This window comes from Caretta caretta, chromosome 6 (genome assembly GCF_965140235.1).
Source record: "Caretta caretta isolate rCarCar2 chromosome 6, rCarCar1.hap1, whole genome shotgun sequence".
Taxonomy (NCBI): Eukaryota; Metazoa; Chordata; order Testudines; family Cheloniidae; genus Caretta; species Caretta caretta.
The window spans coordinates 37,028,509-37,051,960 of record NC_134211.1 but is presented as its reverse complement, the minus strand read 5'-3'; the positions used below and the strand labels follow the sequence as shown (position 1 = coordinate 37,051,960).

At 45.8% G+C, this 23,452-nt stretch overlaps 1 protein-coding gene across 8 annotated transcripts in view; it reads left to right on the top strand.

The window, feature by feature from the left end:
• PPFIBP2 (PPFIB scaffold protein 2) overlaps positions 1–23,452 on the top strand; it is a 222,714-nt gene that overhangs the window by 66,642 nt on the left and 132,620 nt on the right. For all 8 annotated transcript variants that reach the window (XM_075129436.1, XM_048852573.2, XM_075129435.1 and 5 more), the window contains one exon: positions 13,258–13,472. In XM_075129436.1, coding sequence (XP_074985537.1) covers positions 13,258–13,472 — 215 coding nt within the window. The remainder of the gene's footprint in view (positions 1–13,257; positions 13,473–23,452) is intronic.

The following is a 23,452-nucleotide window of genomic DNA, read 5'->3' as shown; positions in this document are numbered from 1 at the left end:
CTGCTGGTGGCATCTGACTCAGATGATGAAAATCAGCATGCGTCAGTATGCACTGCTTTGGACGGTTATTGAGCAGAACCTGTCATCAGCATGGACATATGTCCACTGAAATGGTGGTTGAAGCATGAAGAGATATATGAATCTTTGGTGTATCTGGCATGTAAATATCTTGTGACACTGGCTACATCAGTGCCATCAGAACACTTGTTCTCACTTCTCACTAACATTGTAAACAAGAGGCAGGCAGTATTATCTCCTGCAAATATAAACCAACTTGTTTGTCTGAGGCTTGGCTGAACAAGAAATAGGACTGAGTGGCCTTGCAGGCTATAAAATTTTACATTTTTATTTTTGAATGCAGTTATTTTTGTACAGAATTCTACATTTGTAAGTTCAACTTTCATGATAAAGAGATTGCATTACAGTCTATGAGTTAGGTAAATTGAAAAATACTATTTCTATTGGGTTTTTTAGAGTGCAAACACTTGTAATCAAAAGTAAATATAAAGTGAGCACTGTACACTCTGTATTCCATGTTGTAATTTAAATCAATAAATTGATAATATAGAAAACATCCAAAAATATTTAAAAAATTATATTCTATTGTTTAACAGTGCAGTTAATCACAATTAATTTTTAAGTGCTTGACAGCCCTAAAAAAAAAAAAACCTTGTGAAGCATGTGAGCATTAATTAGTGCATAGGCTCTTTAATATCTTCATCCAGAGATCTCATGGCATTTTACAAGGGTATGTATTATTAATCCCATTCTGTAGCTAACACAACTGTTGTTCTGAGAAGCTAATTGACTTGGCTGAAATCAAACAATGTGTCAGGGCCTCCTACTGGTCAAAGCCCACAATAGAGGTGGGGTCATAGGCAGGAATCACTCCAGAGGTCAGACTGGAGTCAGAGTTAGAAGCCACGTCAAGGGTTAAACCAGAGTCAGAGCCAGAAGTCACTCCAGGGGTCAAAGCCAGTGTCAGAGTTGCCCCAAGGGGCAATAACTGGACTTAGAGCGAGGGAGTAGGAATGACGTGAGGTAATGGGATCAAGGAGAGAAAAGGCAACAAGGAGGCAGGAACTTGGTCTCAGAGGTCTGGTCAACAGCAGGCCTAGACACTAGTTGCTCAGACAAGGGGTGTGGCAGGAACAGGAAGCTTTATGGAGAAGTGACCAGTCAGGAGTCTTCTGCTAGTCAGCAGATCCTGATGAGTCAGTGGGTAGGGTTGCCAGGTGTCCGGTTCTCAACCAGAATGCCCAATTGAAAAGGGATCCTGGAGGCTCCAGTCAGCACTGCTGACCAGGTCATTAAAAGTCCGGTTGGCAGCGCAATGGGACAAGGCAGGCTCCCTACCTGCCCAGGCCCTGCGTCACTCCCGGAAGCAGCAGCATGTCCCCCTTCTGGTTCCTACCCATAGGCACAGGCGCCTGCCCCTGCCCCGACTCCACCCCCTCCCTGCCCTTATTGGACCCCTCACCAAATCTGCGCTCCAGTCCCGCCTCTTCCCCCAGCACGCAGTATTCCTCCTCCTGTTTCGCATGGCAAGCACTGGGAGGGAGGGGGGAGAAGCAGGATGCGGAGCATGCTCCAGGGAGGAGGCGGAGGTGAGCTGGGGCGGGGGGCAGCTGCCTGTGGGTGCAGAGAACCCACCAGTTTTTCCCTGTGGGTGCTCCAGCCCTGGAGCCCCCATGGCGTCGGCGCCTATGCCCACAGGGCCAGCCATGGGGCTCCGCACACTGCCCCTGCCCCAAGCACTAGCTCTGCACCTCCTATTGGCTAGGAACCGTGGCCAATAGGAACTGTGGGGGTGTTGCCTGCAGACAGGGCAGTGCACATAGCCACCTATAGCATAGAAGCCAGATGGTGGAAATGCCACTGTTTTCAGGAGCTGCTTGAGTAAGCACTGCCAAGAGCCTGCACCGCTGACTCCCTCCCGTACCCCAACCCGCACCCCAGCCTTGATTCTGCCTTCCGAACCCCTCAGTCCCAGCCCGGAGCACCATCCCGCACTCTGAACCCTCAGTCCCAGCTCAGAGCAGCCTCCTACACCCCTAACCCCTTATCCCCACCCCCCACCCCAGAGTCTGCACCCCCAGTTGGAGCCCTCACATACCCCCGCACCCCAACCCTGTGCCCTGGCCATGATCCCCTCCCCCGTACCCTGAACCCCTCATTTCTGGCCTTACCCCAGAGCCCGCACCCACACCCCAACCTCCTGCCTCAGCCCAGAGCCCCTCTCATACTCTCAACATCTCGGTTCCACCTTCCCAGCCTGGAGCCCCCTCCTGCACCGTCTCACTCGTCAACCCTGCAGGCATTGGTCCGAGACCCGCAGCACCTGATCCAGTGAGTCATTCATCAAGTCAGAATCAGGGCCCCTGATGCCCAGTCCATGTAATATTACTTTATGGACAAGGATTTTCAGACCATGGCAGTTAGAGCTGAGATCATTAGTCATTTTTCTCTGTACATTTCAAGTACTCATAATATCTTCTTAATGTGGCATTAAGATGGAAATGTTATGCTCACATAAATTGTGTAGTATGTTAAATACAGAAAGGAATTGGTTCATTTAATGGACATGTAACTTGCCACATTTATCTTTTTAAAATCAGTTTCTCTTTTTGAGTCAATGAAGCACAAATAATTATCTAAATTCATTAATCACTTTGGGGTAACCTCAACTGTTTGTAAACTGAGGGCCCAGTTCTGATACCCTTATATTGACTAATGCTTTTCTCCACAAGTAGTTCCTTTAGAAATCAGTGGGATTCCTTGATTAGCTTATGAAGTAACGTACCGCTCATTGCAGATAAATGTACCAGAGCATTGTCCTTAAAAGTTCAGGTTTTGTTTTGTAGTATTTTAAAAAAGCTCCTAGGAATCAGCCTTACGCCACATTTCAGAAAAAACTTATTTCTTGCAGCTTATTGTATATCCCTGAAAGATACAGGGATATACTGGGAACTGTACTGTACCAGATACTGACACTATAGTAATAGTAGATCTGGCATAGTTAGTATCTGTGTAAGCGGGGGAATGGTCCTGCTATTGTGGGGAACTTTCCTGGCTTATCCACCACCCTGGTGAAGGGGGCTAGTGAAAGGATCTGAGTCCTTGCTCCCACTTCCTTTACCCAGAGGCCTGCCTGATCTCAAGGGCTCCCCTTCCACTCTCCTGTGTGGCAGAGTCCTCATAACTCCAACAAGGCTGGGCCTAGGATTCCTGGGGGGTTCGACCCCCAACCTTGTCATGGTCACTTAGGGCAGGGGCTAGGGTGTCCCCACTTTGGGGTGCTCTCTCTGCACTGGATGCTTCCCTGATCTACTGATCATTACATGCAGTTCAAAGCAAATACAATTTATTAAACAGCAATCCATTTTTTTTTTAAAAAGGAAAAATGGGAAAGGCTGAAGGAAAACACCTAGTCCTGCTCTGTGGCATGGGGATATCACAACCAGCATCTCTGGAATGTAAGGGCAGTCCAGTCTGTTCCTCACAAGTCCCAGGCCTCCTGATCAGGCCCTGCCTGTGCTGCAGGGATGCTGCAGGTCGGACACTTGTTCTGGTGGTGGCCACATGCCTTCAAGCTTTAGTTGGCAGGACCCTTCTTCCCAGCGTTGCCCCATCGGGATTATGATCCCCCTCCAAGTCGGGCCTGCAAGGCGTCTTAGCTGGGGGCGTCTCCCTGCGCTGGGCCCACTGCCCAGGGTCCTCCTCGCTCTCCACAGCTGCTCACTGCACCCAGCTCCGAACTGCTCCAGCTTCACTCTGCCTCAACATGGCTGCTGCTCTGTCTCCAGCTCCCTGGACTGCTTCTCTGGCTCCTCTGGATCTGGTTGATACAGCTCTGCTCCCAGCACAGGTCTGGTCTGCAGGCTGCTTCTGTGACTCTGGTACCAGCACTGACCTGCTTCCTGGGCTGCCTTTCTGGCCCCTCTGGCTGGCATGGCTCAGCTCAGCTCGGGCCCCTGCTTTCTCCTGAGCTCGGCCCCACTCTGTCTGACCCAGGCAATTTCAGCTCACATGGAGGATGGGACCCCCCCTGGCCTCCTGACTCCCTCATTAGCCTGTCCACCCTGTCAATCAGGCTGCCCTGGAGCATTGGCTTCTCCCCATTGTTCCTGGGGACTGTCAGTCTCAGGGTCTGATTTCGCATCGACCCTTCCCCTTTCTTTTGGTACCCGGAGCTAGCCAACCAAAACACCCCCACTGAGTTTTAGTAAGGGGACAAGAGTCCCCTTACATCTGCAAAAACTAAGAGCCATGTTTCAGCTAAGAAAATGTCTTACTCATTGGTGGAGAGTAATTGCAGAGACCGCAAGGATTACAGCTGGGAATGTCTGATATTTAATTGTCAGTAAAGGAAATGGTTGAGACATGCATGAGGCAGATTCCACAGATCAGCACGAAATTAGAACACCGCCGTCAGGTCTCTCCATTTTTACAGAACAATAAAGGCAAAGGTCTCAAAACCATGTTACAGTCAAAACAAGTTCTAAATCAAGAACCTTGGATGGCAAGTAAATGCCCTTTAAATTCTACAACTATAACTCCAGATACTCCAAGCTTACAAGTGTTATATAATGAAAACATAACCATGCACTGCATGTCTAAATTAATACACAGTAAAACATATCACACCATTTTGTTCCTGTAGCTCTTGTAAGACTACAACATTTAAATTAAGTATATGTACCACTTTCTATATACCATGTCTTTTATTATTTAAGGTATTCAGGAGAGAAGGATTGAGCTGATTAGACAAATTTTCAGTTCATCTGAACCTGAAGGGCTATATTAGGGTCCTGAGGTGAGAAAATGGGCATACCTTAGCCTTGTGTGTCTCCAAACTAGAAGGTGCATCCAGGACTGGGGCCAGAAATGACCTTTCCAGGAATTGGCTCCTTGACAGAGGATTCTGACTAGCTCAACCAACATTTTTACAAGTTGCCTTTCAGAGGTAGTTCTTGCAGGAAGAATGTTGGAGCGCTTACACCACTGTTAGAGTGACACAAAGCTGCCTACACATGTTGAAGGATCTGGATCACTAACTTTAAAACACTTGCTTTTCATAGGGATGTAAAAGGTTAAACAGATAACCAGTAAGCATTAGGCTTACTATTAACCGACCGTAACCCATTAACCCTGGTGGCCCTGCACTGGCCAGAGTGGTCCCAGCCCCGGTTGTGCCGGGCCGGGCAGCCCCAGCTCCATTCGTACCGGCCCAGCGGGACCCCACCCCTAGCCGTGCAGGGTCAGAGCGGCCCCAGCACTGAGCCGGCTGGGGCGGGACCCCACCCCCGGCTGGCCTGGCGAGACCTCACCCTAAGATGGCCCTGCCCTGGGTGCGCTGAGCTGGCCGGAGGGGCCACGGACAACCCGGCAGGACCTCAGCCCCAGCCATGCCGAAGTGGCCCCAGCCCTCGTCATGCCGTGCTAGACGAATGGAGCGACCCCAGTCACGCCATGCCACCCGGCTGGAGGGACCTCGGTTAACAGTTAACCGGTTAAACACTATAATTTTAATCTGTTAACTCGTTAACATTTTAAACCGATATTTACATCCCTAGTTTCCCAGATTTCCCAGGAAAATGCTACTGTGAGCTGCAGTGTGACATGTGAAGTTTCAAGGGGTTTGGTTTCTCTCTGTAGAGTACAGAAGTTGGGTGAGGGAGCTTCATATTCCACCATGTAGAAACTAACTTCAAACTTAGCTATGGAATGCCCAAGAAAACTACAAGCCATATATAATTCCAGGCTCCACATTGTGGAAGCCATATGTTTCAAAAGAAATAGAAGTGCAAAGAGCAGAAGATACAGTAATGTAGGTAAAAAGAGGCACTGAAAACATGCTAGCTGTCATTCCATAGTATGGAGAATCTGAAGCACAAAAGTCTTTTGTGGTTCAGAAGTCTGTTCATGTGAGTCATTCATTTGTCAATTAAGCTAGTAAATAGCTTTTGAAGACTGTCAGTTTTTAACAAGTTTTATCATCCACAGAGTTTCTGTAAATGTGTCTGAATTTATATTGTCTTTAATGCTGTTTTGTTCCATTATGAACAGAAGCAAGATTAGCAAAAGGAAAATCACACAGAAATGCAAGCAGCCTTGTGACTATTTGAGGCTAAATATCTTCCCTTCCTCCACAAACCAAAGAATGTATTATTTGTATACTTTCAGAGATTCAGCTTTTTTGATACAGCGTTCTTGTTCTCTACAGCCTATTTAAAATTACCATAAAGCTTTCTGGGGTAGACAAGTTCATTTTGGATTTTCATAGAATCATAGAATATCAGGGTTGGAAGGGACCTTAGGAGGTCATCTAGTCCAACCCCCTGCTCAAAAGCAGGACCCATCCCCAATTAAATCATCCCAGCCAGGGCTTTGTCAAGCCAGACCTTAAAAACTTCTAAGGAAGGAGATTCCTCCCTAGGCAACGCATTCCAGTGTTTCACCACCCTCCTAGTGAAAAAGTTTTTCCTAATATCCAACCTAACCCCCCCCCCCACTGCAACTTGAGACCATTACTCCTTGTCCTGTCCTCTTCCACCACTGAGAATAGTCTAGAACCATCCTTTCTGGAACCACCTCTCAGGTAGTTGAAAGCAGCTATCAAATCCCCCCTCATTCTTCTCTTCCGCAGACTAAACAATCCCAGTTCCCTCAGCCTCTCCTCATAAGTCATGTGTTCCAGACCCCTAATCATTTTTGTTGCCCTTCGCTGGACTCTTTCCAATTTATCCACATCCTTCTTGTAGCGTGGGGCCCAAAACTGGACACAGTACTCCAGATGAGGCCTCACCAATGTCGAATAGAGGGGGACGATCACGTCCCTCGATCTGCTCGCTATGCCCCTACTTATACATCCCAAAATGCCATTGGCCTTCTTGGCAACAAGGGCACACTGCTGACTCATATCCAGCTTCTCGTCCACTGTCACCCCTAGGTCCTTTTCCGCAGAACTGCTGCCTAGCCATTCGGCCCCTAGTCTGTAGCGGTGCATTGGGTTCTTCCGTCCTAAGTGCAGGACCCTGCACTTATCCTTGTTGAACCTCATCAGATTTCTTTTGGCCCAATCCTCCAATTTGTCTAGGTCCCTCTGTATCCTATCCCTGCCCTCCAGCGTATCTACCACTCCTCCCAGTTTAGTATCATCCGATTTTGCGCTGAAACGTTGTCTTCTCTCTCCTGCCCCCACCAAATTGTTTTATCACAAATCTCATTAGGCTAGAAAAACCTGTGGGAGATGGTCTGGTAGAGGAAATCTGTCTGAGGCTCTCGTCACAGAATTTCCCTAAGTTACTTGGGTGGGGAGAAGGGTGGATTTTGCTTTCCTCTGCCATGTAAAATGGTCTGTGGTTCTGCTCCTAAACCCTCTGCTGGGATCAATGATAATCCACCTGTGGTGCAGGCATTTCTTCGCACTAGCTTTGAGGCCGCTGGCCTATCCCCTTTCTCCCCTTGCCACATTTACTTGGGACTGTAAGTTTTTTGGTGGGTAGGGGTATCTGTCACTCTGTGTGCACGTACAGTGCCTAGCACAGTAGGACCTGAATCTTGGCTTGGCGCCTGTAGGACCTCCAATAATACAAAAAATAATAAAAGCTACTGTTGGAATCCCTCTGAATGCAATACAACCTGAGGTAAAGGGATTGGGGGCAAAGAGCAGGGCTGAACACAGGGTTCTCATGCTGGTGGCCCTTGCCTTCAATGGACTGCCCAATAGCCATGGATTTTAGATGAATTTTCTGCCCTTTCTATGGGGAAGTAGATCCTGTCTTCCCAATAGAATTGAAAGGAAACTGCAAGCCTGAACTCAGTTTCCCAGCACATATGAGGGAATGTAGCTATGCAGTTATGTAGCTCCTAGGGTTATAGCATTATAACCAATTGCTGCAGTTTGCCCTTAGTGTTTGAAGTCCCTGTGTAGCTGTAAACAAAATATTTTCAAATTTTGGGGGCTACACAAAACATAACACTATATAGGATATGTTCAAAGCTGACGTTAGCATTTCTTGGCTTGTGAAACAATTTACCATGCCTTCCGCTACCCCAATTCCCGTCCACTGTAATTTTATAGCTGTCTTTGGTAACTTATATCACAAGGCTGCAAATGCATTGCTTTCCAGACTGGAAAAAGAAAAGGACTACTTGTGGCACCTTAGAGACTAACCAATTTATTTGAGCATAAGCTTTCGTGAGCTACAGCTCACTTCATCAGATGCATACTGTGGAAAGTACAGAAGACGTTCCCAGAAGTCACCTATTACAGGACAGGCCTAACAAAGAAAATAACAGAACGCCACTAGCCGTCACCTTCAGCCCCCAACTAAAACCCCTCCAACGCATTATCAAGGATCTACAACCTATCCTGAAGGATGACCCAACACTCTCACAAATCTTGGGAGACAGGCCAGTCCTTGCCTACAGACAGCCCCCCAACCTGAAGCAAATATCCACCAGCAACCACATACCACACAACTGAACCACTAACCCAGGAACCTATCCTTGCAACAAAGCCCGTTGCCAACTGTGCCCACATATCTATTCAGGGGACACCATCACAGGGCCTAATAACATCAGCCACACTATCAGAGGCTCGTTCACCTGCACATCTACCAATGTGATATATGCTATCATGTGCCAGCAATGCCCCTCTGCCATGTACATTGGTCAAACTGGACAGTCTCTACATAAAAGAATAAATGGACACAAATCAGATGTCAAGAATTATAACATTCATAAACCAGTCGGAGAATACTTCAATCTCTCTGGTCACGTGATTACAGACATGAAAGTTGCGATATTACAACAGAAAAACTTCAAATCCAGACTCCAACGAGAGACTGCTGAATTGGAATTCATTTGCAAATTGGATACAATTAACTTAGGCTTGAATAGAGACTGGGAGTGGCTAAGTCATTATGCAAGGTAACCTATTTCCCCTTGTTTTTTCCTACCCCGCCCCAAGACGTTCTTGTTAATCATAGAATCATAGAATATCAGGATTGGAAGGGACCTCAGGAGGTCATCTAGTCCAACCCCCTGCTCAAAGCAGGACCAATCCCCAATTTTTGACCCAAATGGCCCCCTCAAGGATTGAACCCACAACCCTGGGTTTAGCAGGCCAATGCTCAAACCACTGAGCTATCCCTCTGGATTTGTGCTGGAAATGGCCCACCTTGATTATCATACACATTGTAAGGAGAGTCATCACTTTAGGTTTCAGAGTAACAGCCGTGTTAGTATTCGCAAAAAAAAAAAAAGGAGTACTTGTGGCACCTTAGAGACTAACCAATTTATTTGAGCATAAGCTTTAATGAGCTACAGCTCACTTCATCGGATGCATGCTTTCCACAGTATGCATCTGATGAAGTGAGCTGTAGCTGACAAAAGCTTATGCTCAAATAAATTGGTTAGTCTCTAAGGTGCCACAATTACTCCTTTTCTTTTTTCATCACTTTAGATAAGCTATTACCAACAGGAGAGCGGGTTTGTGTGTGTGTTTGGGGGGTGGGGTGAGGAGAAAACCTGGATTTGTGCTGGAAATGGCCCACCTTGATTATCATACACATTGTAAGGAGAGTGATCACTTTACATAAGCTATTACCAGCATGAGAGTGGGGTGGGGGGAGAGAAAACCTTTTGTAGTGATAATCACCCATTTTTTCATGGTTTGGGTGTATAAAAACGTCTTATGTACTTTCCACAGTATGCATCCGATGAAGTGAGCTGTAGCTCACGAAAGCTTATGCTCAAATAAATTGGTTAGTCTCTAAGGTGCCACAAGTACTCCTTTTCTTTTTGCAAATACAGACTAACACGGCTGTTACTCTGAAACCTTTCCAAACTGGGTTATGTATTTGCCCCAAAGCAACCTTTCCCTGGAATTAGCTGAATGGCTCCAAAGAACTTTGAACTGCAAAACGCTTTAAGTTCACAGAATAGGAAATGTGTAACTGAAAATGCTGTACAGTTGTCCCCACACTTTTGAATACCGTGTGCAGAAGCTTTGTAACCTCAGTCATCCACTATCGGGATATGCAGGCCAAAAAAGGAGTTGGTTAACCCTAAAAAGATTACTTGAATTGGTCCCAAAAGCACTTTACAAACAGCCACATGGAAAATATATTTGTATTACGTTAGTGCCCAGAGCGCCCAGCCAAGATCAGGAACCCATTGTGCTAGACACTATATAGATGCATAGTATCAGAAGATTCCTACCCCACAGAGCTTACGATCTAAAGATAGATATAAGGTGGGAGAAAGGAAATATTACTTCTCCCTTCTTTACAGATGGGAAACTGGGGCACAGAGAGATTAAATGATTTGCCTAAGATCCCCCAGTGAGTGTATGTGGCAGAGCTGGGAATTGAGCCCATTTTTCCCCAGTTGCAGTTAGATGCCTTTTGCTTTAACCATATCTTTCCCCTCTTGAGTTTTTAAGCAAGAAGGGGATGGTAGGAAAACACGTGCAGTCTTTCTTTTGATCCTAGCACCTCATCAGGTTTCAGGCTGCAAGGCGATACTCATTCTTGCATTCACATACCTGTCTGGTATTAGAGTAGCAGCCGTGTTAGTCTGTATTCGCAAAAAGAAAAGGAGTACTAGTGGCACCTTAAAGACTAACAAATTTGTTTGAGCATAAGCTTTCGTGAGCTACACGAAAAGCTTATGCTCAGATAAATGTGTTAGTCTCTAAGGTGCCACAAGTCCTCCTTTTCTGTCTGGAATTGTAACTTGCTTGTGCTCTTCGCAGTTTTAGTGTGGACATGGTTAAATTTAACATATACCATATTTAATTAAACTAATTCCTGTGGGTTTTTAGTTCTGTTTTTTCAGTTTCTTTCTTCTGTTCTCCTTTTCAGATGAACAATGCATGTTCTATTTAATACAAAGATATTTAGGAACTGAACAAGAGGAAGTAAGTCAGTGATCTGTTTGAGTCCTGCCAATGTTCAGCCAGAAAAATAGGAAGCTGTATGAATTAAAATGTTGAATGAGCATCTACATTTCTACATCACTTCTCTCCCTGGTGAACTGTGCCTTGGCATTGCCTCCAGGGGAATTTTACCCCTCCCCCACTTCAATCAAAGAGGAAAAAGGGCTGCAATGGCAACCCACAGCAAACTGGATTAAAAATAGCAGCACAAAAGAGGACAATGTGTGCATGTGTTTGGAAAGGGGAGAGGAAGGATTATGTTCTCTCAGTGATGCACTGGGATCTGTGTGTCTAGCTTCCATTCCAGAAAATGAAAGTTACCCATATAGGGGCTTGATCCTCCAGGGTGCTGAGCACTATGGCCCCAATCCAGCAAAGCACTTAAGCATTGTGCTTAATTTTAAAAATGTAAGTAGTCCCATAGACTTCAAGTCAGTGGGGCTTTGTTGCATGGAAGCTAAAATGCTCAGTACCTTGCAAGATCCAGCCTGATAGCCCCCTGGTGGTGAATGATGAATAGGCCCAGAGTCATTGATGAAGAAATTTGATTGCATTGAAGACACTTTATTTAGCAAAATTAAAGGCTTGGATTTATTTATTTTTTTTTTTACTGATCATACCTGAGCACAGGGTATTCTGTATCCGTCTGTCCTGCTGTTCTCCAACCACTTTTCTGTTTTCCTCCCCGCATGGACCACTATAACTTCAGACCGCTGGGTCCTCGATACTGTGGCAGAGGGTTTTACCCTACCGTTTATTTCTACCCCATCCCCATTCCCTGTTCCTCTTCAGGGACCCTTCTCATGAGAGTTTCCTTTTTTTCACACAAGCCATAATTAAAAGGTGGAACTCATTGATGCATGAAGTTGATGAGGCCAAGAATTTATCAGGAATCAGCAAGGGCTTGAACATTTATATATATAATATTCAGAATTACAACAAAATACTAATGCAGATGTTTTTGAAGGAAGAAAAAAAACTTTGTGGGTTTATGCCAGTCTCTTAACTGTTGGGGGTTAAGAGAAGGTTTCATGGGGGAACAGATTATCTATCTCACATATGGCTCACCACGGAGTGTCTTTCAGTTTTGCATGCTGGATACTGGACTAGATGGAACAAGAGCCAGTATGGCAATTCCTATGTTCTAACTGGAGTTTAACAGTTACAAACAGACGTTTTTCCCCGCCCTGTGTTGTCCCTTATTTGCTGCCACTTTTGTTTCTGACATTCCCTTCCCACATTGTTGCGGGGGAGGGGGAGAGAGAGCTTAAACTACTAATGACTATCTTCTGTGCTGTCAAGTGTTTTACTAAGCCAAGGATGCTATCCAGTTTTCCTGTGTAAGGAAAACAAACTCCTCCACATTGAAGCCACAATCCAAATTTCTGAGGCTTGCATTTAGTTGGCACTCTTTCAACCCAATCAATGCCTGATTACCATATGAAGGGAGGGGGCCTTGCTGAATGAGCTAAAATTCCATCATGTCATGGGGAAATGTCTTCTACCCCCACCTTGTTGGGGTTTTTTTAAGTGATAGGAAAGCATTACATCAGCAATGGGTTCTTTCCAGTTCCAATTTCCTGTCCATCTTTTGGTAATTTTAATCAATACCAAGCTGATACTTTGGAACTTAAGACTGCATCTAAGAACTAACTTCTGCCCTCTGCTAAGACTTTAGTGGAGTTGCACATGTACTGTGCCTTGAGGAAAGAATTTCTCTCTCAGTGTTGCTGGATTCCGTTTTAAGAGGATGAGAAGGGTTTTGCTAGCAATCTATATAGCTAACTATGATTTTTTTTTTCTGCCAAAGCTTAGGTTTTTTTGTCATGATTGTAATGAAACCTGTTCTCACCTGGATTTCTTGCTAAAATAGAACAAAAGTCCTTTTTGTAATACAGGAGAAATGGGGCTATTGTGGGGTCTTTCAACTACATTGTGACATCTTATGGTTGCAAAGGTTACTTGCAGGTGGTTTGGAGGTGGTTTGGTTTGTGTTTAAGGGGCGTTAGCAAATCTATCCTGGACCCAGTATCCTCTTTTTAAATGTAGTGATCTGAATGTTACACCTCTGTCTCATTCTGAAAGAGGACATTTATTTGTCTGTTTAAATAACAACTAACTCAAAAATGTGTAAGTGCTATCAGAAAGATGTCAGATTTCCCTTTTCATTAATTGTTAATAATACCCATAGAGTAGCATCTGGAGTGTAGCTATTATTGTATCATCGAATTATATCCATATATTTATTGAAGACCTTTAAAAATTTTTATAAAAATCTCTTTTCTCCCTCTCTTCACTACTTGTATTAGGTACTAAGGCAGCCACAGAGTATGCAAATGGCATATATGACATTGTGTCACCTGCTCCATCAGTATACTTGGGCACATTCCAAATCTTGCATCTGCTAGAAGACCTGAAGATGGCACTAGAAATGCTAGAGGATCCTCAAGAGAGAGAAGCATTACGGAATCAGCTACCGGGGGATACAGCAAGATGTATACGGGAGTGGCTGGAGGAAAACCTGGTGAGTCGTCACGAACAACTTTTCCATCTGGTTGGGGAATAATATTGACTCCTGTATCTCGTGGTTCAATTCTTTTAGTAATGGAATTCAAGGTGCTGCAGTCTACTCAAGTTTTAGCCCTTAGAACGCTTCGTGTACTTCAGCTGTCTGTACTAGGCTAGCATACCTGGGGGTTGAAGATCTAGGAAGGTGGTAGAGATCTCATTTTATGGTGGGAGGAGGAGGATGGAGAGAAGGAGGTGGAAAGGAAAGTTTAAAAGTGCTGCCCCTCCATCCGTGCCCTTTCTGTTGCCCTCGCCTGGAGAAAAACAATTGAATTGGGATTTGTAACTGGATACAGAACCTTTCACCTCTAGTCCCTAGTTCAGAATGTGACTGTATGCAGTGGCATGTGCTTCTGAGGCAGCTAATATGGAAAGGGTTAAAGGGATCTCATATGTTCCTAGCCTTCTGCATTGTGGTGCCTCACTCAGAGGTATCCTGACTCTCCAAAGCACCCCTCGTGTTTACTAAGAGAGGAGAGCAGCGAGCATAGCAGAGAGATTCACTGTTTGCTCCTGCTGCACCAGAGCATGCAAGGCTGGATTAGGAGGCAGGTAGGGAAATGAGCCACCTGGTCATCTAGTTAAGGCAACTGAGGCTCACTGGAGTGGTGAGCAGGCCATCAGGCAACCTCTTGAAGAAGAGACCCAGTGTAGGTGGGGGAGGAGAAATGGGTGTAAACTGCCAAAATGCACCTCCCCAAGAAGACCTGCTGTTGCAGATATGTGGTGGTTAGGTGAGTGGGGTGAGAGTTAACCAAGTGTTTTCAAAGCTTCAGAAAGGTTTGGTTGTATGGGTGGATGGTGACGGTTTTGATTGGCTCCACCAAACCATTTTGCTCTTTCCTAATTGTGGCCATAGATGCTGATCCAATGTGCATCACCTACCATAGATGTCCTGCTGTTAATATGTGCTAAGGCTTCTGGAATACTTTCTGCCATTTGCTTCTCTTTGTTAGCCTGGCCTGTCTTTGAATTGCGTACCCTAGAGGTGCAGTGTTGTGGTTGGAAAATCTTTATCTGGGACGTTATGAAAGGAAGGAATGGGAAGTTGGTGCAGATTTAGTGGTTTTTTAAAATGTTAAATTTAATTTCTCAGTTTTGGAGTCTGTCGGCCAAATCCTTAGGTCAGTTCTTATTCAGTCCTCCCTCAAGTATACTTCCGCTGAGTTTCCTAGGTAAGAACTCAGGCTCTCAGGACCTGGCCCGATGGTCGGTAAAGGAAAGTACTTATTAAAATATAAATATTTAGTACTCCATATAGTGGTTTTACATTTTTATAGCACCATCTAAATGCATTGGCCTTGAACCACAGAGCTCAGGGGAGTTTGGATCTGGGATTTTGCATTTGGCTCCTCTCTTGTACAAATATGAATTAAACTTCACATCACTGTGAGGCAGATAATACTGTGAGTATTTTACCCTTTGAATTTAGACTCCTCTGTTTTATACTAATCTTGTAACAAATGCACGTTTTCTCATATAGTAGTTTCCTCCATATGGGAAATCATCCAAAACAGAAACCACAGTTCCCTTCCCAAAACATCATTATCTGTAGTTGCAAATCTTGCAGCCCTGTCTAGTACACCATGAACTGTGTTGATCTGGGTGAAGTACCTGGGCTATCCATGTTCAAAACCAACAGATTAGTGGTAACTTGTACTATCTATCTTTGGGTCTCTTGTAGAACAATATTTCTGCTTGCAGAACAGTATTTCTCCTTTTTTAATGGTTTTCACTTTGTTATATTAATCCGCAAATTCCACACCATGTTTTGTTTTTACTTACGTCTAAGAACACACCTAACCCTGTGTCTAGGCATATACATGACTCACAGAAGCCTATTCAAAATGACAAATTGTTTTGGAAATTACTTTTGCATTCTCTCACTCTATGGTGGCAGCTCTGGTGAAGCATCAAGAAAAAGCATGAGCAAATAAATGAGTGTACATCATCCACTGGAAGTCGTCAAACTCATGGTCTGCTCAGTGAACTTGGACATGAATTCCAGAATTAAGAGTCATACTCTGAGAACACTTCTAGCCCTGAGCATTGAAATCAAAAGATTGGTAGTGAAAGGGGCCGAAGTGATCTTTCCATCTCTCATGATATGTGAAAAGAAAAGAAGTACTTGTGGCACCTTAGAGACTAACAGATTTATTAGAGCATTATTAGAAACACCCACTGTTTCATGTTCTCTGTGTATATAAAATCTCCCCACTATATTTTCCACTGTATGCATCCGATGAAGTGAGCCGTAGCTCACGAAAGCTTATGCTCTAATAAATTTGTTAGTCTCTAGGGTGCCACAAATACTCCTTTTCTTTTTACAGATACAGACTAACACGGCTGCTACTCTGAAACCTGTCATGAAACCTGTCATGACAGGCAGGAACGTCTGTGAGGCGAGGGCTCCTGCCTCATACTGAGAATGAGGGGCGATCAGCAGGTTATCTCAAGTGCTTATATACAAATGCACAAAGCCTTGGAAACAAGCAGGGAGAACTGGGGTCCTGGTGATGTCAAGGAATTATGACGTGATTGGAATAACAGAGACTTGGTGGGATAACTCACATGACTGGAGTACTGTCATGGATGGTTATAAACTGTTCAGGAAAGACAGGGAGGGCAGAAAAGGTGGGGGAGTAGCACCGTATGTAATGGAGCAGTATGACTGCTCAGAGCTCCGGTACGAAACTGCAGAAAAATCTGAGCGTCTCTGGATTAAGTTTAGAAGTGTGAGCAACAAGAGTGATGTAGTGGTGGGAGTCTGCTATAGACCACCGAACCAGGGGGATGAGGTGGATGAGGCTTTCTTCCAGCAACTCGCAGAAGCTACTAGATCGCACACCCTGGTTCTCATGGGTGACTTTAATTTTCCTGATACCTGCTGGGAGAGCAATACAGCGGTGCATAGACAATCCAGGAAGTTTTTGGAAAATGTAGGGGACAATTTCCTGGTGCAAGTGCTAGAGGAGCCAGCTGGGGGGAGCTTTTCTTGACCTGCTGCTCACAAACCGGGAAGAATTAGTGGGGGAAACAAAAGTGGATGGGAATTTGGGAGGCAGTGAGCATGAGTTGGTTGAGTTCAGGATCCTGACACAGGGAAGAAAGGTAAGCAGCAGGATACGGACCCTGGACTTCAGGAAAGCAGACTTCAACTCCCTCAGGGAACGGATGGGTAGGATCCCCGGGCGACTAACATGAAGGGGAAAGGAGTTCAGGAGAGCTGGCTGTATTTCAAGGAATCCCTGTTGAGGTTACAGGGACAAACCATCCCAATGTGTCGAAAGAATAGTAAATATGGCAGGCGACCAGCTTGGCTTAATGGTGAAATCCTAGCGGATCTTAAACATAAAAAAGAAGCTTACAAGAAGTGGAAGGTTGGACATATGACCAGGGAAGATTATAAAAATATTGCTCGGGCATGTAGGAATGAAATCAGGAGGGCCAATTCGCACCTGGAGCTGCAACTAGCAAGAGATGTCAAGAGTAACAAGAAGGGTTTCTTCAGGTATGTTGGCAATGAGAAGAAAGCCAAGGAAAGTGTGGGCCAATTACTGAATGAGGGAGGCAACCTAGTGATAGAGGATGTGGAAAAAGCTAATGTACTCAATGCTTTTTTTTCCTCAGTCTTCACTAACAAGGTCAGCTCCCAGACTGCTGCGCTGGGCATCACAGCATGGGGAGTAGATGGCCAGCCCTCTGTGGAGAAAGAGGTGATTAGGGACTATTTAGAAAAGCTGGACTTGCACAAGTCCATGGGGCCGGACGAGTTGCATCCGAGAGTGCTAAAGGAATTGGCGGCTGTGATTGCAGAGCCATTGGCCATTATCTTTGAAAACTCATGGCGAACGGGGGAAGTCCCAGATGACTGGAAAAAGGTTAATGTAGTGCCAATCTTTAAAAAAGGGAAGAAGGAGGATCCTGGGAACTACAGGCGAGTCAGCCTCACCTCAGTCCCCGGAAAAATCATGGAGCAGGTCCAAAGAATCAATCCTGAAGCACTTACACGAGAGGAAAGTGATCAAGAACAGTCAGCATGGATTCACCAAGGGAAGATCATGCCTGACTAATCTAATCGCCTTCTATGATGAGATTACTGGTTCTGTGGATGAAGGGAAAGCAGTGGATGTATTGTTTCTTGACTTTAGCAAAGCTTTTGACACGGTCTCCCACAGTATTCTTGTCAGCAAGTTAAAGAAGTATGGGCTGGATGAATGCACTATAAGGTGGGTAGAAAGTTGTCTAGATTGTCGGGCTCAATGGGTAGTGATCAATGGCTACATGTCTAGTTGGCAGCTGGTTTCAAGTGGAGTGCCCCAGGGGTCGGTCCTGGGGCCGGTTTTGTTCAATATCTTCATAAATGATCTGGAGGATGGTTTGGATTGCACTCTCAGCAAATTTGCGGATGAAACTAAACTAGGAGGAGTGGTAGATACGCTGGAGGGCAGGGATAGGATACAGAGGGACCTAGACAAATTGGAGGATTGGGCCAAAAGAAATCTGATGAGATTCAACAAGGATAAGTGCAGGGTCCTGCACTTAGGATGGAAGAACCCAATGCACCGCTACAGACTAGGGACCGAATGGCTAGGCAGCAGTTCTGCGGAAAAGGACCTAGGGGTGACAGTGGACGAGAAGCTGGATATGAGTCAGCAGTGTGCCCTTGTTGCCAAGAAGGCCAATGGCATTTTGGGATGTATAACTAGGGGCATAGCGAGCAGATCGAGGGACGTGATCGTCCCCCTCTATTTGGCATTGGTAAGCCCTCATCTGGAGTACTGTGTCCCGTTTTGGGCCCCACACTACAAGAAGGATGTGGATAAATTGGAGAGAGTCCAGCGAAGGGCAACAAAAATGATTAGGGGTCTGGAACACATGACTTATGAGGAGAGGCTGAGGGAACTGGGATTGTTTAGTCTGCAGAAGAGAAGAATGAGGGGGGATTTGATAGCTGCTTTCAACTACCTGAGAGGTGGTTCTAGAGAGGATGGTTCTAGACTATTCTCAGTGGTAGAAGAGAACAGGACAAGGAGTAATGGTCTCAAGTTGCAGTGGGGGAGGTTTAGGTTGGATATTAGGAAAAACTTTTTCACTAGGAGGGTGGTGAAACACTGGAATGCGTTACCTAGGGAGGTGGTAGAATCTCCTTCCTTAGAAGTTTTTAAGGTCAGGCTTGACAAAGCCCTGGCTGGGATGATTTAATTGGGGATGGGTCCTGCTTTGAGCAGGGGGTTGGACTAGATGACCTCCTGAGGTCCCTTCCAACCCTGATATTCTATGATTCTATGATTTGAGGAAGAGTCTCTCAAGATAGCCAGGAACCAAACCATAAAGGGCTGGATTTGAATACCAAAGTAAAGCAATAGCCGGTACGGTTTATGAAGCACAGGTACAATAAGCTTCATGTACGCAAGAGAGTGCCTGCCATTCTGCACTAAGGCTATGTCTTCACTACAGCTTATGTCGGTATAAATTGTGTGTCATAAATATAAAGGGAAGGGTAAACCCCTTTGAAATCCCTCCTGGCCAGGGGAAAGCTCCTCTCACCTGTAAAGGGTTAAGAAGCTAAAGGTAACCTCGCTGGCACCTGACCAAAATGACCAATGAGGAGACAAGATACTTTCAAAAGCTGGGAGGAGGGAGAGAAACAAAGGGTCTGTGTCTGTCTGTATGCTGCTTCTTGCCAGGGACAGAACAGGAATGGAGTCTTAGAACTTTTAGTAAGTAATCTAGCTAGGTATGTGTTAGATTATGATTTCTTTAAATGGCTGAGAAAAGAATTGTGCTGAATAGAATAACTATTTCTGTCTGTGTATCTTTTTTGTAACTTAAGGTTTTGCCTAGAGGGGTTCTCTATGTTTTGGAATCTAATTACCCTGTAAGATATCTACCATCCTGATTTTACAGGGGGGATTTCTTTATTTCTATTTACTTCTATTTTTTATTAAAAGTCTTCTTGTAAAAAACTGAATGCTTTTTCATTGTTCTCAGATCCAAGGGTTTGGGTCTGTGGTCACCTATGCAAATTGGTGAGGCTTTTTATCCAACATTTCCCAGGAGAGGGGGGGTGCAAGTGTTGGGAGGATTGTTCATTGTTCTTAAGATCCAAGGGTCTGGGTCTGTAGTCACCTAGGCAAATTGGTGAGGCTTTTTACCAAACCTTGTCCAGGAAGTGGGGTGCAAGGTTTTGGGAAGTATTTTGGGGGGAAAGACGCGTCCAAACAGCTCTTCCCCAGTAACCAGTATTAGTTTGGTGGTGGTAGCGGCCATTCCAAGGATAACAGGTGTAATATTTTGTACCTTGGGGAAGTTTTGACCTAAGCTGGTAAAGATAAGCTAAGGAGGTTTTTCATGCAGGTCCCCACATCTGTACCCTAGAGTTCAGAGTGGGGGAGGAACCTTGACATGGTGGCACAGTGGTGGGATTAACCTGAAATCATTTTGAGATCCAGTTGAGATTTTTTGAACTAGAAATACAGATTTTAAAAAGAAATTTTTTTTTTCCTTTGGAAAGAAAGTCCAGAAAGCAGTTGAAACTGAAAGCAGATTGTTTTTTCTCTGCTTTGTGGCCAAGCAGAGACAAAAGGGGATTATCTTGTGAATTGCAGGTTTTCTTTGCCTGGAGGCAGGGTACTTAACTCCTGCAGGGAAATTCACAGTCTTCCAACCCAGAGGGTTTTTTTTCTTTTCTTCCTAAAAGTAAATAGGGGGTGTGTGTTCTACCCATTTGCTTTTTCTTTGGGCTGGGTAAGCAGGTTTCCAAGTAGTTGGAGGTTTTTTGCTTTAATTTGGGCCCAGAGCAGAGACAAGGGAATTGTCTTTTTCTGTAGGCTGACAGTCACTATCAGAGAGCAGGTATTCTATTCCAGCACAGCAAAAGTTTACAGCCACGTTTGTTTGTTTATTTCTAAACCTCGGGTGTAAAGTGAGTTAAAAACAGAGAGGTTAGAATGACCAAATCCTCAGCTCGACTACAGCTGGAATTAGCCAAATTTCAGGCTGAGGAAAAACAAAGGGAACATGAAAGATAGATAGAACTCATGCGGCTGGAGAAGGAGGTACAGGAGGCTGCCCACAAGAGGGAAATGGAGGCAAGGAAGCATGTGGAAGAGGAGAAGGAAAAAGAGAGGAAGCATGTGGAGGAGGTGGAGAGGATAAAGGCCCAGCAGAATATACCAACAAACCCTAGCAATCCTTCTCCAGGTACCACTTCCCATCCCAGAAAGTTCCCCACCTACAAGGCAGGTGATGATACTGAGGCCTTCTTAGAAAACTTCGAAAGGGCCTGCCTTGGGTACAACATCTCTACTGACCAATACATGGTAGAGCTGAGGCCGCAGCTCAGTGGACCCTTAGCTGAGGTGGCAGCTGAAATGCCTAAAGAACACATGAACAAGTATGAACTGTTTAAATCCAAGGCGAGAGTCAGAATGGGGATAACACCCGAGCAGTCTCGTCAGAGGTTCAGAGCCCTAAGGTGGAAACCAGACATGTCATTTACCCGACATGCCTACCACATTGTGAAACATTGGGATGCCTGGATATCAGGAGCAAGTGTTGAATCTCCAGTAAATTTGCCCTTCCTAATGCAAATGGAACAATTCTTAGAGGGTGTTCCTGAGGAAATAGAAAGATACATCCTAGACGGGAAGCCCAAAACTGTAATCGAGGCAGGAGAGATTGGAGCCAGATGGGTGGAGGTGGCAGAGAAGAAGAAAACTGGTCGCAGTTGGAGTGGAGACCAGAAGGGACCACCCCAGACCACACCCTATTACCGGGGGCCGCCCAAAGCCCCACCTACCTCCCAAATAACCCTCCAGACCCCTTATCGTCCCACCACCCCGTTCTCCAGCAACCCTCCTCGCCCCAGTGACCCGTCAGCTGGACGATGTTTTAAATGTAACGAGCTGGGGCATGTAAAGGCCAACTGCCCCAGGAACCCCAACAGATTACAGTTCATTGCACCGGAATCACACCAGAGGTCCACAGGCCCAGATACCTCCCAGATACCCTTGGAGCGGAGGGAAACTGTGAGTGTGGGCGGGAAGAAGGTCACCGCGTGGAGGGACACCGGAGCACAAGTGTCAGCTATCCATGCTTCCTTAGTGGACCCCAATTTAATCAACCCAGAGATCCAAGTGACGATTCAACCCTTCAAGTCCAACTCTTTCAATTTGCCTACAGCCAAGTTGCCTGTCCAGTACAAGGGCTGGTCAGGAATGTGGACTTTTGCAGTCTATGATGATTATCCCATCCCCATGCTGTTGGGGGAAGACTTGGCCAATCATGTGAAGCAGGCCAAGAGGGTGGGAATGGTCACCCGCAGCCAGGCTAAACAAGCCGTGAGGCCTAGCTCTGTTCCGGAAACTTCTATCAGGACCCAGTCAGAGGTGATGGACCCGGACCCCAGGCCAATGTCTGCAACAGCAGTAGTGAATCCAGTCCCAGAGACCCAGACGGAACCAGTCCCAGAACCGGAACCAGCCAAACAACCAACACCAGACCCCGTGCCAGCACTGAATCCAGTACTTGCAACCTCAACACCAGAGGGCCCCACTGAACCTGAACTGGCAGCAGCCGATAACCCTACACAAGAGGCTCAGCCGGAGCCTGAATCCCAACATAGTGCACCAGCGGAGAGCGGTTCACAGTCAACAGAAACAGCTCCATCCCCTATATCGCTTCCAGAGGGACCAAGCCTAGGTCCACAATCCAATGAGGAACTGATGTCCCCAGCATCAAGGGAACAGTTCCAGACCGAACAGGAAGCAGATGAAAGCCTCCAGAGAGCTTGGGCGGCGGCACGGAGCAACCCACCGCCTCTCAGCTCTTCTAATCGATCCAGGTTTGTTGTAGAAAGAGGACTTTTATACAAGGAAACTCTTTCTGGTGGACACCAGGAAGACTGGCATCCTCAGAGACAGTTGGTAGTTCCAACTAAATACCGGGCCAAGCTCTTGAGCTTAGCCCATGATCACCCTAGTGGCCATGCTGGGGTGAACAGGACCAAAGACCGTTTGGGGGGGTCATTCCACTGGGAGGGAATGGGCAAGGATGTTTCTACCTATGTCCAGTCTTGTGAGGTGTGCCAAAGAGTGGGAAAACCCCAAGACCAGGTCAAAGCCCCTCTCCAGCCACTCCCCATCATTGAAGTTCCATTTCAGCGAGTAGCTGTGGATATTCTGGGTCCTTTTCCGAAAAAGACACCCAGAGGAAAGCAGTACATACTGACTTTCATGGATTTTGCCACCCGATGGCCAGAAGCAGTAGCTCTAAGCAACACCAGGGCTAAAAGTGTGTGCCAGGCACTAGCAGACATTTTTGCCAGGGTAGGTTGGCCCTCCGACATCCTCACCGATGCAGGGACTAATTTCCTGGCAGGAACTATGAAAAACCTTTGGGAAGCTCATGGGGTAAATCACTTGGTTGCCACTCCTTACCACCATCAAACAAATGGCATGGTGGAGAAGTTTAATGGAACTTTGGGGGCCATGATACGTAAATTTGTAAATGAGCACTCCAATGATTGGGACCTAGTGTTGCAGCAGTTGCTCTTTGCCTACAGAGCTGTACCACATCCCAGTTTAGGGTTTTCCCCATTTGAACTTGTATATGGCCGTGAGGTTAAGGGGCCATTGCAGTTGGTGAAGCAGCAATGGGAGGGATTTACACCTTCTCCAGGAACTAACATTCTGGACTTTGTAACCAACCTACAAAACACCCTCCGAACCTCTTTAGCCCTTGCTAAAGAAAACTTACAGGATGCTCAAAAAGAGCAAAAAGTCTGGTATGATAAACATGCCAGAGAGCGTTCCTTCAAAGTAGGGGACCAGGTCATGGTCTTAAAGGCGCTCCAGGCCCATAAAATGGAAGCATCGTGGGAAGGGCCATTCACGGTCCAGGAGCGCCTGGGAGCTGTTAATTATCTCATAG